The sequence below is a fragment of the Morchella sextelata genome, assembly GCF_020137385.1.
Source record: "Morchella sextelata strain SCLS chromosome Unknown scls_2, whole genome shotgun sequence".
NCBI lineage: Eukaryota > Fungi > Ascomycota > Pezizomycetes > Pezizales > Morchellaceae > Morchella > Morchella sextelata.
The window spans coordinates 984,751-1,007,136 of NW_025408617.1; the positions used below are offsets into that span (position 1 = coordinate 984,751).

Sequence of the window (22,386 nt, forward strand, 5' to 3'; positions counted from 1 at the left end):
TTATAATACACGCTAAAGGTTGTAAACAAAAACTCTGGTTGGACCAAAGTTGGGTTCTAACCAAAACTATCACTGCCAGTGGTCCTCATTTTAGGACGCCAACCCCGAAGGACAGAAAACTATGTAATGGCACTACCATAATACGTATTTTGTGCAAAACCTCATTTTTATCCACTCACAACCTTGCCTGTATTTTCACCTCTGTCTTAGTACACACTCTGTTCAACGTCCGTTGCAGAACCTCTCTATTTGCTAGGAATGGATATTTGATTTCTTGTATCACATCGTTATTCCCTGTTTGTTGTGCGACTCTATTTTTTTGTATCGGCAATCGTTCTAATGGTGGTATGTAGTAAAGCCAGAGCAGATAATAATATATAATTAACAACCAATAAACAGAGAATAAACGACTATTTAGCGAGAATTTGAGTGTAGGCTCTGGATCTGGTAAAGTACATGGAGCTCGTCTCAAGGTGGGACTAAAGCAATTGAAAATCCTCCTAGATGGGAGTTATATGGGCGTTTGGCGCATGTATCTGGCTGCATGGAGACGGATGTAAGGAGCTTTCGGTGAATATTGATTGTTTAGGCGACTTGCCTATAGCACAGGTTATATGAACTCTGGATACACAGCTGAGGATTGAGTTTGTTTAGTACAATAATGTACGCCTGGCTACGGACAGGGTTTGGCGAGAGACGTTGTAGAACTGTGCCAAGAGCGAATGAATCTGAGTCTAAAGACTACGCCGTCGACGCACAGTCTGAATAACCTTTTCACTTCGTCTGGTAGCAAGGGTACAAAGCATTTGTTTCTCACCAACGGATAAGGCTAACAACCGGTACCAACTACATAACCATCGTACTAGTCTCGTACCCATCCCTACTTGGAAGCATGGAAGTAGACGGGTTGGGGACGAGCCTACCATCGTACGCAATCAAGCCAATTAGTTATCCGAGATTCAAGTTGATTTGAATTCATTCCCGGGCATTTTTAGGCAACGACGAAATAGCTGGTCGAACGACCAACAGGGATATTTGGAATCTAAAATAGTGGAGCTCATGCCGATATCTAGTCGATTGATTGGCTGAAATCCGAATTTTCGTCGTTGTCCTAGGTTTGTCACTGCTCCGAAATCGATTGTATCTATAGGTGCAGTCTAGATGCCAAATAATGTTAGACATGTGTGCACACCGAGTAGATATGTGACTCAAGTATATAGATAAATTCTCAAGAGAATACGTATAGCAGTCAGGTCACTTACTCACAATTGCAAGGCATAATGATATGTTCCTTTTTTAGTTTTCTTGTTATGCCGATGTTGCGGGTACTCGCTGGTTGACCGAGTATCGATGTCGCCATGGCATAGCATCCGTAATTGCAGTGTCTTGCATTGTTGGTCGGTAGAGCCGGAGCATAGCATATGTCAACTCGTATATCGAGTACCTACATAGCAAGACCAGTCTCGTTACACTTGTATTTCCTTTTGGCTGTGCTAGAGTATACGTATTTGTCCTACTAGATATCACCAGCTCAGGTCAGTGATTATGGTATGGTGATATTTGATGATACACACCTACATGTATGAGACCGGCGTGAGCATTTCACCGAATTAATGGCTGCATCGTCTGGGATTTGCACTTTAAAAAGCTTGTAATTACATGTACTTCACTGGGCCTGATGCCCATTCGCTCGCTCCCTGGTGATGCCCGGAAGTTAAAGCTCTTCGATATCGGAACTCGAGTTTGGTGAATGGGAAATGACGTGGGGCAATGTGGAAGATAGGAAACAACTCTAGTGTTTTCAGGGTTGCGAGCAGCACATGCCAATTGATGTGATGATTCCCCGGGTGGCTGGACTTGACTCGGATTAGTTTCCGCTTTCTCCTTTTTTGTACGGATAAACCTTAAGACCGCGCTGCCATAAAGTACATGTAGTTAGTGCTCTAACTACATTCGACATTTGTAGGCTAGTTGGCTTCATATTTGCTTTTGCTCCACTATCAACAATAGCTCCTTCGCGATAAACTCGAGCTCAACGCAGCAAAAATCTACACTAAACACAATGCTGCGGCAATTGAGGATTTGATATATCAAAGAACACGATAAACATACAGAAGCTTCTTGGTCGCATCAGATAGAATACCCGAGAACGATTCTATAGAGCACATACACGTCCTCTATCGTACCATTGCCGCATGAGACACCTCATTACCATGGACCCAGAATCCCGATAGATACTTCGTATTGGAGATAGACAGCATACTTTAGCGCTCTAAGCCCTATGTTTATACACTACCCATAACCTTATCTCAAGCAAAGAGAGAGATAAATGTACGTATGTATATGTCTCTATCATCATTTCTCGGGCTATCCGATACAGACGTGTACTAAATCTAGTGTATTGTAGTCCCAGCTACCGGGGAACATGCATTGAAGCATAAAGATCACTCTAAACATAGGCGACCTGGATCCCGGAAACCATTACTGTGACCTGTCGATCTAGAATCGAGTATGTATATAGCATTTTCTGGTTCTAGGATCCGGCCTAGCTAGGAGCATGCATGTCATGTCCTTCTATGACTTTGGCTCGAGTGAGGCATATTGACCTCGTGGTATGGGAACCTGTTTCGTCCTCGTTGAGGACATGCATGCTTCAATCTCGCGATGTGCACCAGTGGTGCCTTACTTTGAGGTCTGTAGCGTTCTTTAGAGTGTAGATATAGATGACAAATCTAAATTTATATAAATATATGCTGTGGTTATAGCCACAGCCAACAGATTCTTGGGGTGAATAAGGTTCACCTTATCAATTTTTTTTACATCCTTTTGCAGAATTACACTAGGCCGCTCAATTCATCTCCTGGTCGTTAGTGCCGCGCCAAATTACACTTCATAGTGTTATATCTTAATCCGTCAGCTCTGACCCTTGGGTTAAAGTATACTTTAATTATGAGGCCAGCGAGCTCGAGTCTTGCAAAGCAGAGCTGTATAATGTAGTGACACTGGCTATAAGTGACATTAATGGAGGAGCACCTTTTAACTCATCGTCCAGTGAGCCAAACATCGTGCCACTGCCTTCTGCTTTTTCGCGGTATGCCAAGGTATATTTGTGAGCAACTTTGTAAGCCAGGTAACCCTGCACAGAGGCGTGCAGTCACTTTATTTTCTCCCCTATGTACATGACCTTGATGAGCTGAAATCTACTACTACCTATATCGATAAAGCCGCCTATGGTTTATTGAGGAAAAAAACAAAAAGATCGCTTATTCGCAGTGAATGCACCTCTACGGTCGGTAACGATTGCGTTTTGTGAGGCTGATATATTAGGTTGGTATTGTGGAAATTCGCGAATTAGGATCATAGTAAATATTCTAGAGCGAGGCGTATTATTATTTTCCTTATGTTTTCTTTCCCGGTATCTATTCGCTCCGCTCCGCCTGTAGAGTAGGCCTTACCTGGGCCACTATCTGGTACTTCCCATATCAGCCTGTGTGTGCCTGGCGCCGTTCAGGCACGTTGCTCAAGGAAGGTGCACTATCACGAATCCAGTAGCTCACAACTGAACGTCGGGATAAGGTTGGGAATAGCTGGCGTACCAATCCTAATTTAGAAACTCTCTATCGGCGCCCGGCCGGAAACGCCGTCTGCCCTAAAACGCCAGCAAAGGCCGCGAGCCGGGGGTTCGATAGTAGGTTAATTGTGAATTCACGAATTAGCGAAATGCTAGATGTAGTATACTGCCAAGACAAACACATTATTGCAACATAGGAGTACTGGAAGCAGGATCATAAATATTCTTAAAGCAAAACATTCAATTGCAATTGATGACATTAACCTGAATCAAAACCGATCTCTCTTGCCAGCTTAGTTGACCGCGGCTAGAAGAGTGTTGCTTGACATCTTTGCGAATCCCTCCTGCTCCTTGCGGGCATCACGTCCCCAATCCCATGCAGCGACAGGGACCAACGATGGGTAATATTGATACAGTACACGATTATGTACCTATACGAGAAGATCATATATATCATGGGAACACAAAAGTCTTCGCTCTTGGGTCACAGTAGATCGAAGAAGGAAGTCAAGCGCAGCACAATCTGACCGACTCTTTCTTTTTTGTACATAGGGCAGGTATGTACCAGCTATATATCTCTTGCATGGAGAGATGATGCTGCTGCTGGCCGTCAAGTCGCCATGTTGCCACTCTGAAAGTTGTTTACTGCCGTCGCACAATGAATCTAATATTCCTAATGCATTTCTTTTTTCGGCTTGCTGTTTGTCTTAGTTCCTCAGGAGCCTGAGAGGTTTCGGGGGAGACAAACATCGTGTCTTTGTTAAACAGGAAGCTTGTGTTACCATGCCTTGTTAGTATTTGTGAAGGGTCAGGACCACATTCAAAAAAGGCCCAATCTAAGAGGTGCTTTTGGTTATATCATGGTTCATGGGCACTTGATCTCAATCTAGAGTAATTTAGTTTTGTGAGTGTTTGACCCAATATCCTTAGTTTGGCTGCGACTCGCACCCTAGTTACGGCACCACTAGTAAATAAGGTAATTGTACAACAACACGTATTTTGAATAGAATTGCTCCAGCAGTGGAAATTATGAGTCCAAGGCTGAGAATTCTGGCCTGCACCGATTCAAGTCCATGCAGACCACATATGTAGCTATAGCGGCACACACACCTTTTGTAAAGCTTGTGCTCCCGGGTCAAATAAACTCACTATGCAGCACGCCGTGACCCATGCAAGGAAAAAGAACTAAGTAAATGAACCCCCACCCATCTTTGACTTATTCTCGCTTCTCTTTCCCTTCATCTTTCGATCCTCAACTCCCCACTCTCGTTAACCTTTCTAGATCTGATGAGACAAACCTGAGATATCATCTATCATTTGATAGTCCATCCTCGACAAACTATCTGATATCAACTTTCCTTTACTGCTCCCAGAGCAGAAGGGAAATAAGATAGATAGAGCTGCTCCATCTTTTCACCCCACTATCTTTTCATCATCACTTTGTCCTTCCTCCCTTGGCTCAATTCTCCACTACAAAGATCTCTCAGATATTTTACTCACGAGCTGGTTTACCGGGAATCCTTTCTTTTATAGCATAATCCTTGTTATACTTTCATCCATAACTCGTTTTTCTAAAAGGTTCCTCTCCTTACATCTCGATCGACAAAACTCACTTAATATAAACTTGTACTTGAAGAAGGTCCTCTTGGGCCTCCATTTGCACAATGGGTTTGAAGGACTACTTTCGTGCCAAACCACCCGTCGAGGCTTCTGCAGATCCTCCTGCTATTCGTCAACAGCCTTTAGATGATTTGGATCTTCGGCCACCGTTCATGCCAGGCTCTGGGTCTGGGTCCACCTCTGGGGTGGGGTCTTCCAGGTCTTCAGCATTCATGATTGACGATATAAAGCATGAAGTTATGGTGAACTATCTACACCAACAACAGTGCAGCAATCTCTGGATTAATCTCAATGCTGCTCCTGGTGAGAGCAGCGGTGATGAGGGGGTATTGCTAAGGAAAAGCAAAGGCCATTATATAGCTTGTCCTGTGTCTTTGAACAATAGCCTGTTTACAGAGGCTTGTGTGGCACTAAACGTCCATGTTAGTTTTTCTCTTCCCTTATTTTCAACAGGTATATATTCACTTACTAACAACTTTAATCAATTCTTATCTTTAGGTTGCTATGACCGTTAGTTCTCGCGTTATCAAAACATTTTTACAGTGGTCTCCAGACGCTGTAGATGTCCCGCTTATGAACGGTCTACGCATTCAAATCATCCCTACAATTTCTGATCTTCCGCGTGCAAGAAAGTACCAATTCGCTGCCTTCATTGCTAAGGACTCGCTCTTGGTGGTTTGGGACGATGATCCGCTCAACATTATTACCAGAGCCAAGTTCATCGAAAATGAGCTCATGGCCTTAGTATGGAAAACCCCCGAAGCTCTAGAAGAGGAAGCAGCAAAGGAAGGGAGACAATTGGGTGTACAAATTGAAGAGATCATTGATGAGGAATCCGGACAAGTATCTGGATACCGCGAAAGAAGGCCCACAAATCTTTTGAATACCATCTTGGTTGCTTTTACTCTGGCCCTTGTCATCACAACCTTGGGTGCTGGGTATAGGCAGATAGGCATAGAGATTGCGGTAGATGGTAACATTCTGAGACTGGCATTTATTGCTTTATCACCCATTCAGGTTTTCTTCACATTGGTAAGTCATCTCCCCTTTCGGTCCCATTCTGTGGAGTTGAACTTGCTGATTCGTGAAAATCAAAAGTTTTTCGCTCAAGTAATCGTCGGTTGTCTTGCCCAGTGCTTTGGTCCCGTTTCCCAATTGACAGAGAATTCCAAATATTATTCGGCGAAGCCTCCACAACGCATCAGGACCGGAGTCCTTCCACACATAACCATCCAGTGCCCCGTGTACAAAGAGGGTCTTCAAGGTGTTATTGCGCCTACAATAAAATCTATCAAGCAGGCAATTAGCACTTATGAGCTCCAAGGAGGCACAGCAAATATTTTTATCAACGACGACGGCCTTCAGCTGTTCAAAGAAGAGGAAGAGCACTTACGAAAGGAGCGTATAGACTTCTATGCTGATCACAATATTGGCTGGGTCGCAAGGCCAGGCCACGGCAAGGACGGCTTCGTCAGGAAAGGGAAGTTCAAGAAGGTATGTCTGAGGTTTTCTGACGTTGAAATAAAGTGTTTTTGTCTTGAAGCCACTCCTGCGCGGTGGTCGTTGCTTCGTTTCCATTGTTTCTAGACCACTCTCGTCCTATCATAATTTTTGTAGATGTCTTAGCGCACCACCCTATTTCCTTTTTTTTTATTAACAGGCTGAATTCCTTGGCATGTCGATCAATTAGCTGACTCAGCTAACTCTACTAAAGGCCTCCAACATGAACTTCGGTCTTATGATCTCTTGTAAGGCCGAGGAAAAGCTCGAGTTGATTGAGCGTGGTGTTGAATGGAACCAGGCCAAAGAAGCCCAAGCTTATGAAGAATGCTTAAAGGAGGTCCTTGAGGAGCATGGGCGTGCCTGGGCTGATGGGAATATCCGTGTCGGCGACTATATTTTGCTCAGTGAGTACCTACCCCATACAATTTGTTATTTAGATTTTACTAATAACGATATCTCAGTCGACTCTGATACACGTATCCCTTCGGACTGTCTTCTAGATGCCGCCTCTGAAATGGAGCGCTCGCCTGAAGTCGGCATTATGCAGTACTCGTCTGGCGTTATGCAAGTTGTTCATAACTACTTTGAAAATGGCATCACATTCTTTACGAACCTTATCTATACTGCCATTCGTTATACAGTTGCCAATGGGGATGTTGCGCCCTTTGTCGGCCATAATGCGATTTTAAGATGGTCAGCCATCCAACAGGTTTCCTACCAAGATGAGGATGGCTACGATAAATTCTGGTCAGAATCTCACGTTTCGGAAGATTTTGACATGTCTCTACGTCTTCAGTGCTGTGGATACACCATCCGTCTCGCGGCTTATACCGGCGAGGGTTTCAAGGAAGGCGTATCACTTACTGTGTATGATGAGCTAGCCCGTTGGGAAAAATATGCATACGGATGCAACGAACTTCTTTTCCACCCGATACGATTCTGGCCTATTCGGGGACCTTTCACCCCATTGTTCCGCAGGTTTCTATTTTCGAATATCCGGATGACTTCCAAGATCACCATCATCTCGTACATTGGCACATATTATGCTATTGGTGCTGCCTGGATCATGACTACTGCAAATTATTTTGCAATCGGATGGTTTAACGGGTATCTCGACAAGTACTATATCGACTCATGGAAGGTGTGGTTTTCAATTGTAATTGTCTTTAACCTCCTCGGAAATGTTGCGTTGGCTATTATGAGGTATCGCATTGGGGAAAGAACCTTCTTTTATGCTCGTAAGTGAGATGTATTTCGTTTGAAGTTTTTAAAATTGTTACTAACAAAAGTCTTAGTCTTTGAGAATTTCAAATGGGTTTTCCTCCTCGGGATCTTCCTTGGTGGCCTGTCTTTGCATGTTTCTCAAGCATTATTAGCCCACATGTTCGAAATCAACATGACATGGGGCGCTACAGCCAAGGAAATCGAGTTCTCAAACTTTTTCATCGAGGTTCCTAAGGTACTCAGGCGCTTCAAATTCTCATTTGCCTTCTCGATGTTTGCAATTATCGGCATGATCGTTTTGGCCACTGGCGACTTTGTGCCTCACGACTGGAGAATCAAGGATTTCGTCGCGATATTACCAATGGCCACGGTTGCTGGGAGTCATATGTTACTGCCGATCGTTTTGAATCCGGCACTAATGACGTTCCAATGGTAGCTTTTTCATTACCTTTATGGGATTCATGTGATATGATAATGTTCATGGTGACATGGGTGCAGTTTTATATATTGTCTGGGGGGAAACGGTCCTAAACTTACATACTTATATATCCAACCTTTTTCTTTCATACAATAATTCTCAGAGCACCCTTTTCCTTAATTTCTCTTTACCTCTGATCAAATAGAAACACGCGGCAGAATTTTAAAGGATTGTTATGGCTTTCACATACTCTAATTTTCTTTTCTTAACTTGAAGTACTCTTTTTTTACCTTCGGCGTTGTACTAATTTCATTTGTTGCTTTGTCCTTTCAAGATGTACGACACACATAAGTATGCAGCAGGATGTTAGCAGAATCTTTCTCTTTTGTTCTAGGGTTTCTTATTCCACGACTTGGTGGATTTGAATTCGAAAAGAATAATGTTTACAGTCAGAAATCAATCGAAATTCGCAATATTATATGCTTGTCAAGCTTAAGCCCGGTTAGGATCAAGATTCTAGTGCCGTTTTATACGAGCACTTGACTGCTGGAAATCTTCCATGGTCCTATTGCAGTACTGCACGCGTGCGGTGGGGTCTGGAATATATTGCCAAGAGTTGAAGATCTGATAGTAGCTTCCTCCGCGGCCCCGTTTAAGTAGATAAAAAGGATCTACAGGACCAGTACATACATTTAGCTAATAAGGATAACCATAGAACCCAAATTCTTTTGAGACTTTAGTTTCGCTTCAAGGACTTGAGGAGGCATATTATTTCACAGCAGCTGCTAAAACACATAGACGATCTGAGGTTGGGAGGGCCGTCTCAATTGATCCTTGCGTAAATAAAGACTTTCTAACTATCAACGGTGAATATATTGAATGGCAACCGTATGCCTAACATCATTCCTAATAATGTTATTAATATTTCCTTCAGTCTATGTAAAACACCTGCATTTTAGAGAGGTATTTCCGATGGAACACCCCGCCCAGCAGGGGTGATAAAAGATAGGGCGTGTTGTAAATGATAAGAATCGTTTGGTGTTGTCAATTTACAAAGAAGAACCACAAACAGTTCATTCCATACCCTATATTTAAACTCAGAATAGACGGATTTTCGAGATTACATGTAGTCGACCAACACATAGAACACCTCCGGGAATGTCAACATTCAATGGCCAAACCTAGTGCATCAGATCAAGACATCTATTCTTTCTCGAGGGAAACTTATACCATAATTAATCAGATGGGCAATAATAGACCATTTTCCAGCAGGGCCAATCGGATAGCCACATGAAACCAATCTTAAATTTCAACGGCCGAACCCCCGCACCATAGGTCTGCACGACGTTTGTGAGGACTATCCAGGAGGATCCTGCAGAGAGATACCTTGCGCAAATCTCTTCGTTCTAGAACAATATATGATCTTCCGCTCTCATGTACAGAACGGCTGGTCTGTCGATCTGTTCCAGCTATGCAGTGTATGTACTCCGAGGAAGCCTTGCCTATTTCCCGCCTTCAACTATGCAGGTACGTAGCGCCCGATCTTTCTGTATGATATTCCCGATATTGCCTTATTTTACTCGGCTCATGCAGGTCAACAGTGATAATTGTATTGGTACATACGTAGCCAAAATTGAGTCGTATTCCATGCGGAAGATTAGTAGGCCATAGGGGAAATGATTAATACAAACCTGTGTTGATATACTGGGTTCCGGCCATGGAGGGAAAATAAGCGAATCCCGAGTGAGATTTGATGATTATCCCCAAGGACGGAATCCCTGGGTACATCGTATAGACACAGACATACCTAATACAGATTGAAACAGTACAAAAGGCTTGTGTTGGCTATAATGATTTTCTAGGTATAGTGGTAGTTACATAATATTACGACAAGACCTGTTTCCCGCTACTGTCCTACTAACGAACTCCTTTGCTATATACTCTACTTTCCTACGCGCCAAAAAGTCTACTAAACGCAAATAAGAAATCTGTTGCTCTTCAGGGACGAGCTTGGGAGCGTTGGGAACTTTGGGTTAGCTGCACGTTGACGTCTTCTTATACACGTTCAGGGGTAAGCTTCTCTTTTATTTGTATTATTTAGACTGATGCAAAGCTAGAAGACTTTATACTAGTGTAGTTCAGATCCAAGAAACCTGCAAGTTTCTTTCGTTAAACCCTCAAACTTTTAATTCTGATGGTCAGATGGTTTGGGTTGAGTAAGCCAGAAGATTTTCATCTGCGGGTCCATTTCAAGTAACCTATCCTCGCACTCGTCCCGGCCCCACTCGATGTTCATTCCCCATTCAATCTCCCATTTCAATTTCATAATAATTGCCCCTTCAATCGAATCGAAAGTAATTGAAGCCGAGCTCTTCAATCCGCCACCGTTGAAGTAAAGCTTCTGATTCTGAACGGTAAATGAGTGCCCATCGTCGTCCTGTGCGGTTGATTCAACGAAAGAGCGAAGTTTATTGATGGAATTGACTTCGTCGGGCATGCACGTTAGAAGCAAAACCCTGGACTCGCGATCATATGCTGGTGGTTGGATAGTTAATCCTAGCACACCATGGCATCTTAGGCCGTCAACCACGAGGCTGCCGGGGTATTCCTGAACCCACTTAAAAAAGCTAGCAGCAGCTTCTGGGTTGCAGAAGGTAATAAGGGCTTGCTTGAAGCTATTGCTTTTCTCAGCGTCGATAATACGTATATCATCGACTTTACCGCCTCGAACAAAAGTGGCAACCATAGCTGTTGTGATTTCGATTGGCAAGCGAGTCAATTTCACAACCCTCGCGCAGTCGTATTTGTTGACTACCACCTTCTTTTTTTTGAGCAGCTCAGGTGGGGTTGGAACATCGTTCCAAGATCCCGGCGACCGATCAAGACCGATCCAGACAGCGGGATTGCTTTCTGCGGTTGCGCGGAGCCTCCAAGCACCAACATTTTTGGTAGGGTCTTTAGGCACTTTTGTCGGCTGATGGTCGTTATTGGTGTTGTATTTTTGAGTGTGAACCTTTTCATGAATGCTGTGCTTTTCGTTTACGTGAGTGCTTTGGTGTCTTTCAGAACTGTCGTCCGAATCTGTCGACTCTAAGTTGTGACAATAAGAGTCATGGGCGGAACTAGAGGAAGCCTCTTCCTGGTTTGGTTGTGCGTACTGCTGGTCAGTGCGATTGGGGCGAATGCTAATCCCGGATCGAAGTTTGGTATTATCCATGGAATCACAATCTCTGTTTGTTCAACGGAAGAATCAGCCGTCAGGACGAAGATCAAAAGAGCCGTTTTGTTATCAAATACAGAGAAAACTTATCTAATAATATCCGAGTTATGTCTAGGATAAAGAGGGAGAGACCAGCAAAAATTTGCAGACAGATAATACAGAAAGATGAAAATAAAACTCACTTATTGGAATCTCCCATGCCTACTCTCGACGACTGAAACCTCTCAACCCCACAATTAAGTATCTCTCTTGATAGATCAGACATAGCCTGGGTGCTCTTCCTACTCCGGAAAGTTTCTTCATGTATACTACCAGTAGAATTCTTGAGCTTGATCCATTCCCGAAGGTTGTCACCGAGTAAGTTTTCTATCTCAGAGGGGTTGTGATTATAAATGGTGATTAATTTCTCGACGAATCTCCCGACAGAGATTCGGATCTCCTGGATGCTCTTGTTCGTCTTTTCCTCCCTCATCAAAGCTTTTGACAGCCGCGAACTAAGGATATTCTCGGCGTGGAAGCGTTCTTTTTCAGCTGACTGGGATTCCACAAGTCTCTCTTTATACCAGTTTGCACTTAGCTGCAATTCATGCTTCGAGTCTTTCAAAGCACGGTTTTTTGCGTTGAGTAGTTTAATTTGATCGATGCTATCAGAATTAGCCTGCTCGAGGTCTTTGATCTTGCTGCCCAGTGGGGAATTTTCTTCTTGAAGAGAGATAAGTCTTTGGGCAGTGGATGTGACATTCAAGACGAGTTTTGTGAGGTATTCTTGAGTTCGGACGTCCCCAGTAGCGGTGCATCTGCGGAGGCAGTCTGTGAGACTATCGATAGGGTCGGTGCTCTCCCCAGGCGTAGCCTGGTTAACAGGCGAATAGCCATGATTATTCGGCGGACGCATGGCTAGTTTGAAATCTGTATGAGACAGAGGATTAGGATGGTGGTGAGATGGAGAAAGATGGTGGGGCATAAATGATGATGTAGCATAAATGGTGGTGGGGAATGGAGGGAGGTGGGCGTGAAGAGCGTGAAGAAATTGATGGATTGAAATAGTGTAAATTGATGAAGGGACTCGCAGACAGAGGCTTACAAAGAGTGATGAGCCTCTCGTATATACGCGAAAATTTCCTTTACTACCTTAAGTGATTCGAAATTGAGATTTAAAATACTGCTAGACTTAATTTTCTTTTTAAAGAGTGAAGGTTTCATTTCGTGAATTCATTCAGTGTGTTAACCAGATTTAAACAAAAAAAAAATCTCTTCTACACTCAGCTGACATCTCAAAATTCAGCGCGAAGAGGCAAGTCTCTCGAACTTCTCCCTACGGATACACCAATCTTTCCTTCAGTTGGCAGTATCCAGTTTTGTCTCTCCGTATCCCACCAACTCAACTCCTTTCGTGTGACTCCAAAGGTGATTTTCTTGCTCTCACCAGCTCCCAATGCAACTTTTTCAAAACCTCTCAACGCCCTTACTGGTACTCCTTCAACACTATCCGGGAGAGAGATATACAACTGTGTAACTTCTTTACCGTCAAGCTTCCCGGTGTTTTTAACCGTGACCTCTACCTCAAGAATCACATCCCAAAGCGAAGGGTTACCTCCTTCTCCACCACCGGCGGGTGACGGCTGGCGGACTGTATGATAATCGCGTGGGTAAGGATAATCACCATCATGGCGCACTTCATCGGCTGATTCCAGATATGGATAGATGTATTTTTTGACACGGTTGAATCCCTTAGGATATAGAGTTTCAGAGATTGGCGGGAGCTTGTTATCGTAAGTCGGTGGATCGAGTCCATCAGGACGACGAGCCGGTAGAGCAGTCTTTAGTGCCTTTGCTGTAAGTTTGAGATTTGAAAACTCAAACGAAGTGTAGGAAAGACCGAAGCCAAACTCATAGCGTGGGGTAATATCATTTTTGTCGAAGTATCGATAATCAACCAAGAGTCCCTCAGAGAAGTTTTGTTGTGGCCTAATAGAATTAGGGATATACATGATACCAGCAGTTGGGCCGTAGTCTTTCAAGCTCTTCCCAACTGTGTAAGGAAGCTTTCCGCTGGGATTCTCGTCGCCAAACAGAACATCAACAAGAGCATTTCCACTCTCTTGACCAGGTAGCTGCGCCATGATAATGGCCTTTACAGCTGGTTTATCCACCCAGTTTTCGACAATAACCGGACCAACAGAATGGATAACCACGATAACGGGCCCACCACAACTCTCAGCGACTGTCTTGACAAGCTCATCGCCTCCCTTTTGAGCGTATAAATCATTCCGGTCACCAGCAACGCCAAGGTCAGAGATAAACCCCTCGCCAGCATCAGCATTGGCAAAGACCAGGCACAGATCCTGTTCCTTTGCCGACTTGCGGATTTTCTTCAACGAATAGTTGTCCAAAATGCTTGATATCTCGGGTATATCATCTTCAGAAGTGTTGAAAGCCTTCGAAAGTGCGGATAGTGGGTCGACAAGATATGGGAACTCGACGGCGCCTGAACCCCATCCAGATGCCAAAGTACCTTGATTACAGCCGCGGTCTTTGCAAAAGTTTGCTCCTTTTCCGGGGCCTGCATCCTCGCCGTAGATGCCCACTCTCTTTCCACTCCATAAACCTCTGACAAGGGGAAGTACGGAATCTTCGTTCTTCACAAGAACCGTAGCCTCGGCGGCAATCTTGCGAGCAACTTTGTGATGATCACTCGAGACATCTATAAATTTATTGACGACCCCAGTTTCCCCTTCCCCAGAACCAAAATGTAACAGTCCCTCTTCTTCATCTGTCCAGCTGGAGAAGTTGGGTCCCTCGGGAGAAAACTTGCTCTCGTCATCTTGTCCCATCTGGTACCACGTAGCGACAATTCTTGTGGCCATGTCATTTAGCCTTTCGATAGGAATTGAGGAATTAAGGACGCCACGTGTAAGAGTAGGACCCATAAGTGAGTCGCCGTCAGCCCAGACCATTCCGTCTCCAGGCATCGTCATGTCAAGTCCTGCAAGAACCGAATCAACGCCGGAGCGTTGTGCAAGCCAGTCTGATTGAACAAAGCCTTGAAAGCCGAGCTCATCTTTAAGGAGCCCATTCAGAATCTTACTATTACCGCAAGAGTAGGTATTGTTGGTCATCTGGTATGAGCACATAATGGATCCAACGCCTGCTCTTACGGAATCGGCGAATGGCCAGAGATACATCTCATGCATGGTCCTATCGTCAATATTACTGCTGATAGCGTACGGCATTCCCCACTCGTGGACTTGTCTAAAATGCTCTTGTTCGTTCGCTTAAACATTTTTATACAAATCAGCACAAGTTCTTACCTTGTCGATGAGAAAGGGGTATACCAATAAAATGTTTTGCAGTGGCAATAACACCCTGCCCTTGGATACCCTTAATCGTTGCAGCTGCGGCGGCACCTTGAAGATAAGGATCGGATCCAAATCCTTCCCAATTCCTTCCACCAGCTGGCATTCGTCCTAGGGGGCCCATTGCGGGGCCGAGAAGAATATGAATTCCCTTGAGGCGAGCTTCAAGACCATGAAGCTTCCCACGTTTCTCCCTATTTAAGTCATTAGTATAACTTCAATATTTAACTCTTCAAAGATAAGAACTACTAACATCAACTCCTTATTCCATGTTGCTCCTACAGTCAAACCGGCAGGCCATGCTGTAGCATGATCGGCAAATCTAAGTCCCAGAGGGCCATCTTGAAGGCAAAGAGAAGGGAATACGCCAGGAACGGACCCAGTGTTACCTAGGTCACAAATTAGCATCGTTCTCAGGCCCAGTAGTATTATCCCTGAAATTATAAACGTAAACCTTACCAACACACATTTCCTGCGCCCACCCAGTACCGGTGGTGATGTTAACCTTCTCAACCAGACTCATCTGACCTACTAGCTTGGCAGCTTTTTTATATGACCCCTCCCAGTTTTTTACAGTTCCTCCCTTAGCTAATTAAATATTAGCACTCCCATTCAGAAGAATTTTCAAATGTGGAAAGCTTACGGCTTGGATACCAGCCCTCGCTTTCCCACTTTTCCGGCCCAAAGCATGTTGTATATACGACTCCCGAGGCTGCCAAAACTGAAACCAGCACAACTACACCTGCCACTGTCCCTAAACAAATTCGTTTCAAGGTGATTTTGCCATTCTTGTATTTTTTAAATCCTGATGCGTCTGCAGCAGATGATTTGTACCATTTTGGTTCTTTTCCATACTCAGGATAGCTAGAGTCGGTTGATCGGTAGGAATCGATTGAAGCTCTTGATGTGTCGCTGGCGAAAGCCTTTGATTTTGCTAATAGTTCCTCACGATCTGGAGACGAACGGCGGATTTTCGACCCCATTTTTTCTGACATCTTCCTCGTATGAAAAACAGGAGAACAATTCCAGACAGAAGCTGGATGGTTGGGGAAATATATTCTTGAAAGCCTGACAGCCTTAATCAGACGTGACGAGGCCAAGACACGGCAAAAGGGTTGTCGGGCCGCAACCCCGCTGCAGGGTGTCTTCTTTGGTGGGTTTTCTGTCAATCCTTCCCCGCGCGGGGACCAAGAGCCTAAAAGAGCCGCATTGTACCCGGGTTGTGGATCGAAAACTCTAGGCACGGTACCCAGTACCAGTTCAAGTGGCTACGGGGAGTGTCGGCAATCAGGGAGTTTGAGCTTGTAGTTCTTGGTTTTATCCGGAAAACTAACAGTACTTAAGTTCTAGAGCGCCTGGATCACGTACTCTAACGCGTAGAGAGTTTAGGTCGAGACACAAACTAGAAAGATAAAGTCAGGGTCACTTATGTAGATGTAATTGAGGTATATACATATATAACTGAGAATTCAATAAGTGGTAAATATCGTGGTCCTGGGCTTCTTACCCATTCTCAACTACACAGCAGCCCTTGCCAAAGTATTTAGGCTCGAGGATACTACCGATCTCTATAGCTATCAATTGATTATTTATGCCTCCGATCATCACAGAATAATCCTGAGTTTTAACAACGGAGAACAGACTTAGACTTCAACATTGACGTGAACCTATAGGGTAAAACGATGTACGTACATATATGTATGTACATATGTAGGTAGAGTAGGCACATCGATATATGTGTATACGCACTTGTGTGCAGTAGTTGAACTCTGAATTGTTACGATTAATGGGTACACCCTATTAAAAGATAAGTTATACTGTGTCACCGAATCAGGCCTTTTGAGTAGTGGGTCTTGGTCGGTAAGATTAAGCTTTAGGTTCTCGCAGTCGGTTTATCTAGGTTATACTAGTATAAATTTTCTAGTAGTTGCTACGTGGATATATTGAGTGGGCGCCGGGCATATATCGTCGATAACGATTTACCGGGATTTATTTAATGCGCGAGTACTCGTATTTTTTTGACGTTTCCGGACGCGACCACTATTGCATGCCATACAAAAGATAGCCTTGGCGGGTTTTTTTCTGTGTATGCAATAGCAGTTGCATCCGGAAACGCTGTGAAATTGCGAGTATTTCGATTGCATTTTTTCCTCTCATGCATAGTACATTTAGTAATGAATACATCTAGGTTAATTAATACCTGTTGTAGGTACTGTGATCCACAAATATTACACGCCCTGGAACTTGCCATTAAAGCCAAGTATAACCCTGCGCGCTCTACATAAACTCCATATATGCCATAGATCTAGAGTATACATGTAGTTAGGTACGTTACATGTACGTATGTATATTCGTTATTTTTTAGCGTTTCCGGACTGGACTGGGTCTGCATACCACCAAAATATGGTTGTTATGCACGATTTTCACCCATATCCAGACCCAGTTCAGTCCGGAAACGCCAAAAAATAACGAGTATAAACTTACAGAGTACTTGTATGTATCAATTGGTTATGGTATGGCCAATTGCCCTTCGCCATTATTATCATTGGTACTAGTTCGTGCGCCCAATAACCAGCTAGCCAATGATAACACCTAAGAAACATCACGTTATATCACTCGCTGAGCAAGATCGGCCATACACAGCCCCCCATTAAACTGAGGGATAGAACACCTAGATAACTGTCACACACATTAAAGCAATATCACTCTAAAAGATATGTCGTCCTAAAGATGACGCTTAATCAACCAATAGCCGCCGAGAAGGCTGTGCAATACCTCTACACCACCTTGTTCTGTTAGGAATTAACCAGTAATAATACTTCTAGGCTTCGAGATACTCCGTGTGTGTCCAGTGTTGTGAAAGCTTTGAATAAGTATTTGTGTCTTTACTAATACTGATTGACCACTCGCGCACGATTCCCGTGTTTTCTAGCCTTTTTTATGATTTTACCAAACACAATTAACACCCAGGCCGCGCAGTCTATATACATACGATGATACAAATCTAAGACCCAAATCTTCTGATCAAACGCCTCTATTGATAATCGACAATCATTCTGGCCTGTGAAAAGTATATGTGTGCATGCAACTCGTCGTAATTACGCGCACGAAGAAGCTCTCCGTCGAGAACAGAAATTCAAATCAACTCTCTTTGGGCGCAGCAATGTGGCTGCTTAGGGATGCGCACGCGACGTGCCAACAAGACCCTCAACCAATCATCCCGATTTACAAATGAACCAATAGGCTCCGCCATAATGTGTATAGTACTTTAGTTGAGTATGGTGTTTTTTGGCCAGCGTACTCTATCAGCAAGAACCTCTTTAGACTAAATGCACCGATTTAACAATTTAGCAATACAGTTTTAATTTTCGCATTATAATGGTATACATGTAATGTACCATATCACTTCTACGTGAGAATCACACATAATCACTCGTATGTACTTAGATGTCTCAAATGCATGTAACCACGAATTGAGGCGGTGCACCACGCGAAATACATACTCGAGCAGGGCAGGTACATACGATACTGTACGGATACATGTTGATCTTCTCAAATCATAGCCACCGCCAAGAAAAGTGCGAAATAGCACGAGCGTGCGGTTTCGCACAGTACCGTGTATATTATGAAGACGGAGTTGGAAAAAAACGTATGTAGCCTTTATAAATTTACTTATTCCTCAGTCTCAACCGAACGCCGTCTACTATCGATCGCAAGCTCCAGAGACGAAGCACTGCTTTTGAAACCTACGAACTTAATAATTTAACAGTTTTTAATCCCATCTGTATATTTAGTTATACTACAGACGTCGCTACTCTCCGGGACTCATTGAAACAGGAACTCCGACCTCCGACCCGGCCCATGCACCCCTATTTGTTCTCAGCGCTTGGCTCGGTAACGGATTGTAGGAGCAAGGTTTGTGTATCCCGAACCACCCACTTCAAAACCTTCCGCTACAGATGTAGCTTGGCCAGTTGACGTACCCTTGGGCACTACCGTAGATCATGTACTTACTCTCAAAACACTAAGCACGCAGGTTCGAGATCTTGTTCTAGTCAAGAGGATAGACCTACAGCCTGGCACTGCACTGGTTCAAAGAATCTTTAACGAAAGCTTGAAATTTGGCTGCCAGGGCTTCTTTGAGGATGACACTCTTTATTGTAAGCCACTCATAACCGCAGTTGAACCCCCTCCACTCAATATACAATCTGTTAATATTTAATATTAGCAGTGAAAATTATTTCTTGGCAAAAATTCAAAAACGAAATTCAGTTTACACACTTTCTTGGATCCGAGAGGCAGAGTCCTGTATACTCTGGGTATGTATGACATCGATGTACCCCACACCTTGCTTCTTCTTCTTCCTCCTCTCCTCCTCTCCTTCTTTTTTTCGTTTCCTTCTTTCTTATTATCCCTTATGCTAATCTTCCATCAATTATAGTTGCATCGAGGAGAATTTCCACGCCGCACACGTTTTCCTGTTCGCGGGGGCCATAGGTTCACCTGTAAGAGCATAATCGATATTTACACTGTCTATGCATGTATCTAACTATCTGCATTACTTATTGCTTAGGCGATTCTTCACGATGCTCCACTTCCACCGCCACAACCATCTCAAGAAGAACCCCAAGACGACCCTCTAGAAAAACAAGAGTTGGCTTCTGCGCGCAAGTGCACCAGCCTCCCTATAAGGGAACACCCAGCCAACCGGAAACACCAGTCGGGAGATGCTATAGATGAACCCGTACTCAGTAATGCTCCCGAAACACATCAGGCTTTAGCGGGTGAAATAGAAAGGCTGGTATGATACCCAGTTTGTACTTGTACTTTCCTCCAATGAAAACTATTAGTGAATGCTAACATAAATATCCAGCCTCCTTTTTCAACATCCAAAGCTTGGTACCGCGAGAAATTCTTCAGTCCTATTCTAAATCTTCCAACACTCGTTCGGTCAGAGCAATATACGAGTAGAGAGCGCGAGAGATCCCAAGTCATCAACGATATTGATCGTTTATGTGCCACACTCGATGCGACAACTCTCGAAGAGCAAAGCACAAATGATGTGCCAATCGATTCGGGCTTCAAACAGAAGTCGTGTGGCTCTAGCAACCAAGCCAGTAGCTCTAGCAACAAAGCCGGTGGCTCTGGAAGTAGTCGAAATTTAATTAAACGGGATGGCCAGCGGTCAGCAGGCTCTGACAAGCCAAAGCTACGTCGCAAGAGAAGCAAGCAGTCCAGAAAGAGCGGCTCGGAGAGCGAAAGTGAAAGCGGTATCCGAAAGAGAACAAAAGTTTCTGATCCAAAATCGAATCACACGTTTCAATGCAGGATCTACGAGAAGTCAAATACCCCTCCGGATGGGAGGCCGAGCACCCCTCCAGTTTACGAATACCCAACCTGTAACGCCGAAAAAAGCATTTTCAAGAGTCATAGCAAGATGATGTAAGTTAATTTACACCTCACTTCCTTCTTCTTTGTTACTGATATGGTAATTCTATTAGTGAGCATATCCTTCGAGTACACATAAAGCCGATTCAATGTAGACGATGTATGTCACGCTTCGGCAGACCTAGTGAACGCAATCGTCACGAGAAGGAGGTTTGTATAAGAGATAGACTTGTTAAACGACCAGAGGGGGAAAAAGGCCCAAACGACGTTCCGAAGTATGTTATTGATATGGGTAAAGAAATATCAGACTGTCCAGATATTGACTCACTGGATTCGGTGCTTTACCCTAATGGTCAAAAACGGTACGACTACCTTGACAAAACATACGGTACGTATAAACTTTGAACACAAACCCTCAAAATAACCTTGACCCCCCGAATACTCGTGAAAACTAACAGAGGAAACCCCCCCCCCCCCCCCCCCCCCCCAATCCAGACCCCGAAGAAAATCAAGGAGAATCCAAGAATCCAATTCCTCAGCCGCCCTTGAACATAAATTCTCACGAACGAAATGAGCTGGAAAGCAGCAATGTTGGATCTTGCCCTGTAGATGGGGCTGATATTGAAACACACTACCAAAATGTTTGGGGTAATCACATTGATCATGTGCACCGTGATCTGAACAGTCAATCCAATGGTCTCGGCGATGGTCCGTCGGACCTCGACTGGGACGATGCCTTAGCCAGGGATCTATCTAATATTCCCAACTTCCCAATTGCAGCAAACCCAGATACGGCCACAATGATCGAAAAGATAGTGAGAGATCAGCCTGACGCCGAGGAGGACCCAACGCTTTACAAAGAGCTTATAAGTACTTTACTTACTAATCTGCCTCCAACGCTTTACAAAGAGCTTATAAGTACTTTATTTACTAATCTACCTCCAAAACTCTTGGATGACTTGGTTACACATATTCCTGCCGGACCCGGATATACTACATGTATATCACCCGATGTTTTATTCAAGTCAGCAATTGAAGAACTGTGGTTTCCCAACAACTATGCCCGACAACTTGCATCTGATAGCGATGACCCTCCAGGTATGTCATAGCATTTTAATTTACTTCTCTCTTTACTACGACTAAATTATAGATAGATCCTCTCAGACCAGCGCCCGACAGCGGCTTTGATTCGATCGAGACCGATAAGATACACTCATTGGTAGATTCGAACTGAACCGATGCCGAGATCGAGATCGAGAAGATACACTCATTGGTAGATTCCAATATTCCATTTCGTATGTTGAAGCATAATTAATACTTACCAGAAAAATTATTGCGACTCCCCATAATTTGGAACTGGGGGGATGGCCTACGACTTACAATGCATCGAGTCCGACCTAAAAATCGATCATCCTGAATATCTTGAGATATCTATTTTTCTTTTCTTTAAACCTATCACAAAGCCGCTTTCATTTGTATTCACTTTTCTTCTTGAAGATTTTCGTATGTTTACCTTTGTTTATATTGTGTTGGAGTATATTATACCATGGTACCAGAATATACGTATTTTATGTTTGCTACGCGGTTTATGAGTAATTTATTGTAACTGTAATTCCCAAAGGTGTAATTGCTTGCGAGATTATTTTTCTTTTCTCAGAACTGTCTTTAGTTTTAAGTTTTATGCCCTACTTACTTCATGTGATAAAATCGACGAACAGAAATGGCTCTTAAGCTTGATGAGTGCGACGAGCAAGTGTACCATTTGGATAGAGGCCGCAGTTTAACCACAACTCTCGATCTTGACACCAATTTCTTTCTTCCTTTCTTTCTTTCTTTCTTTCTTTCCTTCATTCATTCATTCTTTCTTTCTTTCCTTCTTTCGTTCTTTCGTTCTTTCGTTCTTTCCTTCTTTCTTTCGTTCTTTCGTTCTTTCAAGAAAATATTTTTGGTCTCTCTGGTAGAATTTAAACCTTTAAGTTGCTTGTGCTAGGGGTCGTCCGGGATACAGATATATAAGCTAGGGCTCGTTGCGCTTCACTTGGCAAACCTCTAAAATATCTAGCTAGATGTATAGATATAGAAGTAT

The 22,386-nt window shown here is 43.7% G+C and overlaps 4 protein-coding genes across 4 annotated transcripts; 2 read left to right on the top strand and 2 right to left on the bottom strand.

Annotated features, from left to right (window-relative positions):
* Positions 1-5,235: 5,235 nt before the first annotated feature.
* Positions 5,236-8,354, top strand: H6S33_005519 (uncharacterized protein; the record flags this gene model as incomplete). The annotated part of the gene is made up of 6 exons (XM_044836874.1): positions 5,236-5,613; positions 5,690-6,223; positions 6,290-6,685; positions 6,906-7,098; positions 7,156-7,932; positions 7,990-8,354. 6 exons carry the CDS (start codon positions 5,236-5,238, stop codon positions 8,352-8,354), a joined length of 2,643 nt encoding a protein of 880 aa, XP_044698828.1.
* A 2,167-nt stretch (positions 8,355-10,521) lies between these two features.
* H6S33_005520 (uncharacterized protein) lies at positions 10,522-12,451 on the bottom strand (the record flags this gene model as incomplete). The annotated part of the gene is made up of 2 exons (XM_044836875.1): positions 10,522-11,566; positions 11,739-12,451. The coding sequence occupies 2 exons, from the start codon at positions 12,449-12,451 to the stop codon at positions 10,522-10,524; spliced, it is 1,758 nt and encodes a 585-aa protein (XP_044698829.1).
* Positions 12,452-12,830: 379 nt separating this feature from the next.
* H6S33_005521 (uncharacterized protein) lies at positions 12,831-15,907 on the bottom strand (the record flags this gene model as incomplete). The annotated part of the gene is made up of 5 exons (XM_044836876.1): positions 12,831-14,830; positions 14,892-15,106; positions 15,166-15,301; positions 15,372-15,500; positions 15,556-15,907. The coding sequence occupies 5 exons, from the start codon at positions 15,905-15,907 to the stop codon at positions 12,831-12,833; spliced, it is 2,832 nt and encodes a 943-aa protein (XP_044698830.1).
* Positions 15,908-18,773: 2,866 nt separating this feature from the next.
* H6S33_005522 (uncharacterized protein) lies at positions 18,774-21,649 on the top strand (the record flags this gene model as incomplete). Its single annotated transcript, XM_044836877.1, has 11 exons — positions 18,774-18,827; positions 18,949-19,072; positions 19,144-19,231; positions 19,354-19,417; positions 19,486-19,713; positions 19,786-20,354; positions 20,414-20,688; positions 20,796-21,398; positions 21,455-21,519; positions 21,562-21,573; positions 21,626-21,649. 11 exons carry the CDS (start codon positions 18,774-18,776, stop codon positions 21,647-21,649), a joined length of 2,106 nt encoding a protein of 701 aa, XP_044698831.1.
* Positions 21,650-22,386: the final 737 nt, after the last annotated feature.